General features: G+C 59.7%; 1 protein-coding gene across 1 annotated transcript in view; it reads left to right on the forward strand.

Annotated features, from left to right (window-relative positions):
* PGAP6 (post-GPI attachment to proteins 6) overlaps positions 1-9,744 on the forward strand; it is a 20,835-nt gene that overhangs the window by 8,943 nt on the left and 2,148 nt on the right. Inside the window, exons 4-12 of the mRNA XM_077762809.1 lie at positions 5,843-5,928; positions 6,388-6,574; positions 6,663-6,855; positions 7,062-7,189; positions 7,379-7,647; positions 7,746-8,065; positions 8,436-8,526; positions 8,609-8,732; positions 9,132-9,268. Coding sequence (XP_077618935.1) covers positions 5,843-5,928; positions 6,388-6,574; positions 6,663-6,855; positions 7,062-7,189; positions 7,379-7,647; positions 7,746-8,065; positions 8,436-8,526; positions 8,609-8,732; positions 9,132-9,268 — 1,535 coding nt within the window. The remainder of the gene's footprint in view (positions 1-5,842; positions 5,929-6,387; positions 6,575-6,662; positions 6,856-7,061; positions 7,190-7,378; positions 7,648-7,745; positions 8,066-8,435; positions 8,527-8,608; positions 8,733-9,131; positions 9,269-9,744) is intronic.

Genomic DNA, 9,744 nt, shown 5'->3' on the forward strand with positions numbered 1-9,744 from the left:
TTGGGACTCCGGTCTGGGAGCTGCCAGACCCTGGTGGCCCTGCTCCAGCCACTACAGGGAGGAACCTGGAAAAGGGGGCTCCTTCTCCCAGGAGGCCCCCCCAGCCTTGCCTGCATCTGCAGCTCGGGTAAACTGAGGAGGAGTGCCAAGGAGAACCCTCAGACCGGAGGCCCCCCGGCCCTGGCACACATCGCGGCTCCTGTCACCCTCTGCACCTTAGCAGGAGGCCAATAATCTGCTCTGGTTACCGTGCTCCCCTGCACGTGGGCCTCATCCCAGGCTCGCTGTTGCCGAGGGCCTGCAGGCATTGACTGTACCTCCATCTTCTGGTTCGTGGGAGCCCACGCCCAAGACAGGAAGTGCTCCTTTGCCAGATAAAACAGGGATAAATAAGAACCACGTGCTGAACTTTAAAAAGTAAAAATAAAACAACAACTAATGTTTATTTATACATAATTTTAAGACTATGTACTTCCTCCTTTTTTGGTGGGAAAATGATTTTCCTTTTTATTTATTTATTTATTTATTTATTTATTTTCTATGAGCGAGAAAGAGAGACAGCGTGAGCAGGGGAAGGTCAGAGAGAGGGAGACACAGAATCTGAAGCAGGCTCCAGGCTCTGAGCTGGGAGTCAGCACAGAGCCCGACGCAGGGTTCGAACCCACAAACTGTGAGATCATGACCTGAGCCGAAGTTGGGCACTTAACCGACTGAGCCACCCAGGCGCACCAGGAAAATGATTTTTCTAATAATAGATGGTATTTGGACTGAAAACAACAACTTTATTTTGGTAAAATAAAGATTCAAAAACCTTATGTTGTTCCCAAAACTTTGGGGTAAACCGTTCCTGTGAAGCCAGAGGTCAGGGCACCCTGGTCCAGTTTATGGCGACGAGGCGGGGCGCCTCCAGACCTTGCTGGGCTGACCCACTCCTGCCTCTGGGTGACCTGCGCTGGGGGGTGGGGTGAAGGGAGCTCCTCTGACCTGGGGTCTTCACAGGGCCTCCTACACTTGGAGGAGGAATACATGCGGGTCCCGGAAGACAGATCGGACGGAAGAGAGCAGGCAGGGTGTCTGGGGCCCCTGCCTCTAGCTGGAAGGGAAGCCGTGGGAGTCGGGGCCAGATGCCAGCTGGGCCCTGGGTGCCAGCACCGCTTGCCTGCAGCCACCAGGAAGGGGGGGAGGGAGGGAGCCTGGAGCTGGCAATGAGAAGGTGGGAGGGGAGGGTGATGGGAGAGAGCTGGCTGCACTTTCTCTGCCTCCACCGGGTGGTCCTGAGGCCTCGGTGGCATCCTCAAAATCCAGGTGCTGCAGCTCTTCCTCTGATTATTTGAATAAAACTGAATCGTGGGTGGTTTTCTTGTTGTTGTTGTTGTTGTTAAGTTTTGACATTTTTATCCACAGCAAAGATAATAATGTTTGTGGCCAGACAGGGGCTGTGTGTGGGGAAAACCCCTCTTCTGCCGCTCTGCCTTCCCCTCCTTGTGAGTGGACGTCGACCCGCTCGGTCTGCACTCACAGAGCCGGAAGCGGACCCGAGAGCCTTCCAGGCGGGAAATGGGACGTGCCCGCGTTAGCCGGCACCTGGACTGTCCCCGCCAGTAGTCTGCTGGAGTCCCGTAGGCCAGGATGGAAGTTGTGCCGAGATTCACTTACGTCTGTGTCATCGTCCGCCACGGCTGAGGGGGGTCACACGGAGCTCCCAGGCCCCCACCAGGACGCAGCCTTCTGCAGTCAACGCCCCGTGTGTCTGTCCCGAGGGTCCCGTGCTTTTGCACGCGCTCACGCTGCCACGGTAACCTTGTGAAGGCTGAGGCGCCCGCATCCCCTGGGCACCTGCTGACGTGTGAGGCCTTCTGACAGATAGCGTGTTTGGGTGTGAAAACTACACTGGCAGCTTGACAGTCACCGGGGTGTCTGAACAGCGCGCCCGAAGCGGCCGCTGGAATCTTCCCTCACCCTCTCCGGTGATGGCCTGTATATAGCGTGAGTCTAGTTTTCTTTTGGTTTCAACGTATAAACTTCCTTCTTAGGTAGCCCTTTATCACATGCATGGCACATACACTCTCCCGTGTGTCTTTTGACTTGATGACTTTTATCCTACTTTTTACTTTCACAGCTTTTATACTTATGCAACATTTTTTAAAAGTAATCTCTACCCCCAAAGTGGGACTTGAACTCACAACCCGGAGATCAAGTCAAGTGCTTGGGGCACCTGGGTGGCTCAGTCAGTTAAACGTTTGGCCCTTGATTTGGGCTCAGGTCATGATCTCACAATTCCTGAGGTTTGGCCTGCTTGGGATTCTCTCTCGCTCTCTCTCTGCCCCTCCCCTGCTCACTCTAGAAAAAAAAAAAGTCATGTACTCTACCGACTGAGCCATCCAGGTGCCCCTACTTACATAACATTTTTTAAAATAACAATTATATTTTATTATTTTAAATGTTTATTTATTTTGAGAGAGAGAGAACAAGTGAGGGAGGAGCAGAGAGGGAGGCAGAATCTCAAGCAGGCTTCAGGCTGTCAGTGTGGAGTGAAACGCGGGGCTCGAGCCCACGAAATGTGAGATGACCTGAGCTGAAGAAATCAAGGGTGGGTCACTCAACCAACCGAGCCACCCAGGTGCCCCTTTTACATAACATTTAAAAAAATGTAGTCAAACGAGTAACTCTTCCTTCAGGATTCCCCAGTCCCCTGTCCATCTTGCTTAGTAAAATATTTCCCTTTTATCTAAGGGATGTGTTCTAAGTCCTTAGAATTAATTTTTCTATGTGATTTGAAGTGGAATTCAAGAGCCTCTCCCTGGTCAGGACCCTCCCCAATGGGGGTCTCAGCTTCCCGCCTTTACACGGAGGCCCTCCAAGGCGGTCGTGGGGTTCTTCCCACTGCTAACGCTTTGGTACTTAGCACAGGTCTCCGGCCTCCAGCGAGGCCTCCAGGTCCATCTACAAACTCACCTGCCCCCAGACACAGCACTGGGACAGGGCGTGTCTGTCACCTCCCCTCCTGCCTGGTGGGGACCTTGGGCACAGGAGCCTTACGCTGCAGGCACACACTCAGGGCAGGCCCCGCGCGCGCGGGGAGGGCCCGTGGGGGACGGGAGCCCCGCCCGGGGCAGAGCGGCCCCCGGTGCCCAGTGCTGACCACAGCTGCTGTCCCGGCAGGACTCTGCGTCAGCACGGTGCACCGAAACCGCCGCTCAGCAGACTCCCAGAACTGACCTCTGTCCCTTTAAATTGAGAATGGCCAGGGAGTCCCCTGCTGCCCGGGGTGAGGAGGGCCCAGCCAAGATCCCGAAGGAACAAAGGGTCTCTTTGACGGCTTCACACCTTGGCCTTTGTCCTCCCTGGGACTCCACTCTCCACCCCACTTCTCCAGCGCGGACTTGACTGGCTGCGTCAGTTTCTCCTTCCCTCCCTTCTTCAAACTCTCACAAACAACCCCCAGCCGCCTGTCCCAAGCCGTGCAAAATGCAAAAAGGTACCAACAGGTGAAGCCCCTCCTTCCAGCCCCTGGCCATCCGGTTCCCTCCCCCAGTCACTCAGCACAGCCTGCTGCCTGATGCTTCCCGTCATTCCACCCTTCGGTGCAGGCAAATTAAGAACGTCTTCCTACAGAAACGGTAGCTTTCTGGACACCTCGTTCTGCCCTTTTCTTGTTTCAGCTAAAGGTACATCTGGTAGATGTCCAGTCAGTACAGTTTCTCTTTCAGACCCACTCGTGTCGTGTCAGTGTTTGGGTCGTGGTAGGAGTGTTCGTGATTTGAACGCGCCATTGCCTGGTGACCAGTGCCCAGCCGTATGCTGGACCCCATGCAGCCTCGCCCTCCAGGAGCATCTCTGCAGGAAACACACAACGGTGGGATGCGTGAGGCAAAGCTATGTGCTCTTGTCACTTTGCTGAGTCGAGAGGCTTCCGGAAGCTCTAACTGCTGCTGGCTAAATACAGGGATGATTATGGGTCCCCAATCTCGCACTGCCAAGGTGATCAAGCTTTCTGAACTTTGCAGGTTTGTTAGATGTAAGAAAAACAGGCATCTAGGTGCTTTTCAACTTGCATTTCTCTAAGGACGGAGAATGGAGCCTGTTTGCATAGCCCTTGCAGGAGTCTCCTGGGATTTATCGGAGAGGGGACTTTGTTAGTCATATGTGGGGGCTCTACGTTATTAAACTCTTTATTACTGTCAGTCGTATTGCGATGGACCCCCTTGCGGCAGGAGCTGCAAGCCTGACCTTCCCAGGTCATGGATTGTGTTTTGACCTTGCTTAACGCAGAAAGCTGTGGAAGCTTTGATTTCACGTAGTTGAATTTCTCAGTCTGGCCCCTAGTCTTCTGGGTTTGAGGAAATGCCTTCGCTTCCCCAGGACTCTAAAAAGTTCCCCCAACTTTTCTTCTAGTCTTTCTTTTTAACGCCTAAATCCATAACCTCTTTGGAATCTAACCCAATGTGAAGGGTGAGGGGTGAATCCCACTCACTGATCCCAACGACCACCTTAGAAATTCCCATACATACAAGGAGACACCGCATTTTTCCATAAAAGTCTTCTTCACACTGGCTTGTAGCGGGACCGGTTTCGTGGTGCGAAGGGTGTGAAGGGCCGGGAGGCCTGGCCTGGGCAGTCCTGCTCTCAGAGTCAGGCCCAGGGAGGCGAGGCCCAGGCGCCCAGGAAGCGCCGGTGGTGGTCGCCAGTTTCCACCCGCGCCCTGCGCGCCCAGCCCCGCGGCCATCAGCGCTCTTCTCCTGCTCACCCGTCAGGGAACCGGACGCACGCGTCGCGTGGACGCCAGGAACTGCATCCCCGGCCTCAAATGTATAGTGTGTTCCAATTCTTTCTTTTTTAAAAAAATTTTTTAACTGTTTTTTTTTTATTTCTGAGAGAGAGAGCGCGTGAGCAGGGGAGGGTCAGAGAGAGATGGAGACACAGAATCTGAAGCAGCTCCAGGCTCTGAGCTGGCAGTCAGCACAGAGCCCGACGCGGGGCTCGAACCCACGAACCGCGAGATCATGACCTGAGCCGAAGTCGGACGCTCAACCGACTGAGCCGCCCAGGCGCNGAAGAAGCTGGAACCCAGAGAAAGGGACACTCAAGGTCACAGGAGGTCTGAGGTCTGAGCTGGGACTGGGGCTGGACCCCCTGCCTTCCAGCCCAGGCACCTCATGGCGGGACCCATCTGCTGGGCTGCCCCCAAGAGCACAGAGGACACCCAGGGTGTTTCTGTTCTGTGGGAACCCCAAGAGGGAGGGTGGGGGGGGCACCATTTGTGGGGTTGGACAGCTGCCCTGGTGCAGGATGTGCTCAGTCAGTGGACACTCCCAGGAGGGGCCTGATCCAGGGTGGGGCCACCCCAGGAGACTCAGAGCCAGCCCTGGACAAGTTGGCGTGACACAGACTGAGCGCCAGGGCGCACGCTCAGAGGGGGAGGGGAGCTGGGGAGCGACCGAGGTGGAGACCCGAGAGCCGCTCCGAGGGTGGGCACAGGGGCGAGCCCCAGGCCGGGGCCACAGGCAGTCTGCAGCCTGGGCCCCTGCCCTGTCTGCGCCACTCTGCGTGGACACACGCCCACCAGAGCACGGGGAACGGCTGCCCCCTTGTCTTCACAGCTGGCCAGTCTTCGGGCCTGGGGTTCCTCTCCCCCCCAGGTCTCTGCTCGCCACCGCCCTGGGTTGTCGGGGATTTAGGCTCTGATCAGGTCATCGTGGGTCTGAACAGGTGGCAGCCTCCAGACCTGAAGCCCCTCATCTGGCGGGGGACCCATGCAGGCCGCACAGCAGGGGCAGGGCAGGCTCTGAGGAGGCGGAGGGACCCTCCTGGTATCCGCGCTGGTATCTGGTGCCCAGGGCAGGTGTGACGCGGGGCCGGGCTCCCACCCTGCACACTTCCTGCGGCCCTCGGCCTCCATCTCGGCCCTGGACTTGCCGGGGCTGCATGGTGAGGGGGACCGAGTGAGGCCATGCAGAAGGTGGGTCTAGAGGGCAGGCTGGATGCGGCCTGTCCTGCTTCTAAGGTCTGAGGCATCTGGGGTGACGTGCTGGGGGACTCGTTCTGGAAGCTGCCGTGAGCGATAAGGGGTGCCTGGTGGGTGAGATGCCGGCTATCTGGGCACAGTTGATGGAGAAATGGCTTCAGGGTCCAGCAGTGCCCTGGAGAGATGGATGGCGATGGCGGGGGTGGCGCGATTTGGTCTTGGGTGCATGGAAGCTGGGTGGGAATGTGATGGCAGAGGGAAAGCTTGTGAGTCCTGGGCACTTGCCGAGCCAGGGCCCGCTGCCGGGTTGGGGCCTCGGGGGACGGCGATGGGTCAGGGTCAGCCACCTGGCACCCGCCACGGCTTCCGGCCTCTCCCCCCAGACCCCGCGAGGAGGTGGGGGCCCTGCTGATGGTGCCGTCTCCCCGCAGACGTCCGGCTGGTATCGGAGCAGTTCTCACAGTCCCCGCAGAAGCTGTCTTTCTACAGCTGGTATGGCAGCGCCAGGCTCTTCCACTTCCGCGTGCCCCCCGACACCGTGCTGCTGCGCTGGCTGCTACAGGTGTCCCGGGGCAGCGGTCCTGCGTGCTCAGACGTGGAGATCACCGTGTAGGTGCCCCCGCCTGCCTCCCGCCCCCGCCTGCCCAGACTCGCCCACGGGCCGCACCTGACACCTGGCTTGCTCTCCGGCCTCCAGGTACTTCCGCTACGGCGCCCCTCCCGTCATCAACCCTCTGGACACCAGCTTCCCTGCCAACACCTCCGTGCAGCCCTCCTTCTTCATCAAGATGCTGCAGAGCAATGCTTCCGTTAACCTGTCCCACCCAGCGCCCGGGGACTGGTTTGTGGCTGCCCACCTGCCGCCCTCATCCCAGAAGATTGAGGTGAAGGTGAGGGAGCTGTCTTCCAGCGATGGGGGCGGGCGGGGCAGGACCCCTCAGTGCACGAGCGCCCAGTCACTGTCGTCGACCTCCTCAGGGCAGACTTTTCCCTCCAGCCTGCTGCCCTGTTCCAGTGCAGCTCTGCCCCCCACGCCTGGGCTCTGGGGTCTGGCCCTGACCCCGCATGTCTGCATTTTCTCTGCCTCCCCTACCAGGGTTTCGTTCCCTCCTGTGCCTACGCCTTCCAGCCTGACATGCTTGTGCTGCGGGCAGTCGAGGTGTTCATCCTGGAGCCTGGTGTGCCCCTTCCACAGACTCTCCTCTCCCAGCCCAGCTACCTCAAGTGAGCGGGGCCCTTGGGGGAGGCTGAGCCTCCGGGTTTGGTAGAGCGGGCGGTCCCACTCTCCGTGTGTGGGCCTGGGTCTCAGGGCCAGATGCCCAGCCCCCTTTGGCCAACGACCCGAGTGCAAATGACGCAGGAGGGTGGTGGGAGTCGCAGAGCCTGAGCAAGACTGTATCCCCTTGACCACAGAATCTTCATCCCTGCGTACACCCAGGAGCTGCGGCTGGAGCTGCAGGGCTGCATGACCAGCGGGAGCCTGGGCTGCCCCGTGCGCCTTACCGTGGGCTCAGCCACCCTGCCCAGAAACTTCCAGAAGGTGCTCACATGCGTTAGCCCCGGCTGGGCCTGCCACCTGCTGTTGCCCTCGCCGCCCTGGGACCGGTGGCTGCAAGTGACAGCCAAGAGCCTGGTGGGGCCTCATGTGTCGGTGGCTTTCAGGGCTGTGGCTGCCCTCACAGGTGGGCTGCGTGGAGACGGCAGGGTGCGGGTGACTCTGCCCCCTGGCGTCCCCCCCCCCCAGGCCTGCCTGCGGCTGAGCCCCTTGTCCTCCTCACAGCCTGCAGGCCATGGACTCTGAACTTCCAGCACCTCTTGCAGAGCGGCACCAACCAGAGCTCTAACGCCTCCTCTGGCCTGCTGCCCCCCAGCCCTGGCTCGCGTGGCCCAGGCAGGAGCGGCGGGCTGGGCGGCGGGCCCTTCTGCCTCAGGAGCTACCCGGTCATCCGGGAGGACATGGACGTGGTGTCTGTGCGCTTCCGGCCTGTGGACAGGGCCTCGCTGCTGGTGCGGCCAGCTGTGCCCTCGGTGCTGCAGCTGCTCCTCAACACGGGCATGGACAGCGGTGGCACCCTCACCGTCTCCCTGCAGGCCAACCAGGTATCTTTGTCTGGGGGCGTCCCCCGGCCGGGCTCAGCTCCGGGCTCGGACCTGGCCGGGCTGAGGGATGCTGCTCGGGTCTTCCCGCGCTGACCTTGGCATGGAGACAAGGTCAGCCTTTCGGGCAGGTGTTGGGGCAGAACAGGGGTTCTTTCTCAGGAAAAGAAGGCCTGTTCTCTGGGCTGTGCCTAAGGGCATAATGGGGCTGCGGGTGGGGCCAGGCTGGGTGTCCCCAGGCCTGGAAGGAAGGGTCCCTGCAGGGCCCTGGGCCAGCAGGAGCCACAGAGAATGGTGCCCAGCACAGACAGAGGGGGAGCTCAGGGCAGACGCCCTGTGGCCAGGGCTGACTGCGCACGGCCTCCCCTTCCAGACCGCGGTCACCAACAACACCTCGGTAGCGGTGTGCGTGAACGCTGCCTCGCCTTTCCTCAGCTTCAACACGTCGCTCAACTGCACGACAGGTATGGGCAGGCGGCAGCTGGCCAGGCGACCCAGGGCAGCCCCTCTGGCCGCCTCTGATCACGCCTTCCCACTTCCCTACAGCCTTCTTCCAGGGCTACCCCCTGTCTCTGAGCGCCTCGTCACGCAAGGCCGACCTCGTCATCCCCTACCCAGAGACAGACAACTGGTACCTCTCCCTGCAGCTCGTGTGCCCCGAGAGTCCTGAGTAAGTACCCTCGGGGGCCACCGGCTGGGGCAGGCATCGGGACCATGCATTGGGACCCGGCTCTGAGTTCGGGAGGGGCCAGGCTTCCTACAAGCCACGTGGGGCCAGCCGCCCTCTGGGAGTGGTGAAGGGGACCTCTCCTCCGTCTGGTCACTCGGCTTGCTGCAGCCCTGGGCCTCGGGACACGAGGAGGGATCCCAGCCCAGGGCACAGCCCTGGGAGACTGGGACGCAGGGAGGGGCGAGGGGGAAAGGGCACCTCCGCCTCGGCAGAGCACACAGCGGAGGCTTGGAGCCTGGGCGCATCGAGTCTGGCTTCGTGCGTCCAAGAGCCTGCTGGGAGCAGTGACGGGGGACTGATGGGGACGGCAGCAGCCTTCCTGCGGCTCCTTCCTTGCAGGGAGTGTGAGCAGGCCTCGGTCCTGGTGGACACCACCTTGTACCTGGTGCCCTGCCTGAACGACTGCGGACCCTACGGCCAGTGCCTCTTGCTGCGTAGACACAGCTACTTGTACGCAGGCTGCAGCTGCAAGGCAGGTGAGTGCCAGCCTTGGCTGCCTCCAGACACTGGTTTGTTAAGTTTATTTACTTTGAGAGAAAGACAGCGTGAGTGGGGGAGGGGCAGAGAGAGAGGGAGGGAGAGAAAATCCCAAGCAGGCTCCGCACTCTCAGCGCCGAGCCCGATGTGGGGCTCGAACTGATGAACTGTGAGATGATGATTCCAGCCGAAATCAGGAGTCAGGCGCTTAACTGACTTAACTGCCCGGGCACCCCCACTTTTTTTAAAAGTATATTTAAGTAATCTCTCCACCATGTGGGGCTCAAACTCATGACCTTGAGATCAAGAGTTGCATGTTCCTCTGAGCCGGCTGGGCGCCCTGCCTCCGGACATTGTTGCCGCTGGCTTCCGAGCGCGGAGCCTTCCTCTGGGAGCCCGTGTAAGCTCTGTCAAGGCTGGAGAGTGGCTGCAGTACAAGGGCAAATCCCTCCTCCCCATTCCTACCTTGTCTCCT

The sequence above is a fragment of the Crocuta crocuta genome, unplaced genomic scaffold (genome assembly GCF_008692635.1).
Source record: "Crocuta crocuta isolate KB4526 unplaced genomic scaffold, BGI_CrCroc_1.0 scaffold234, whole genome shotgun sequence".
NCBI lineage: Eukaryota > Metazoa > Chordata > Mammalia > Carnivora > Hyaenidae > Crocuta > Crocuta crocuta.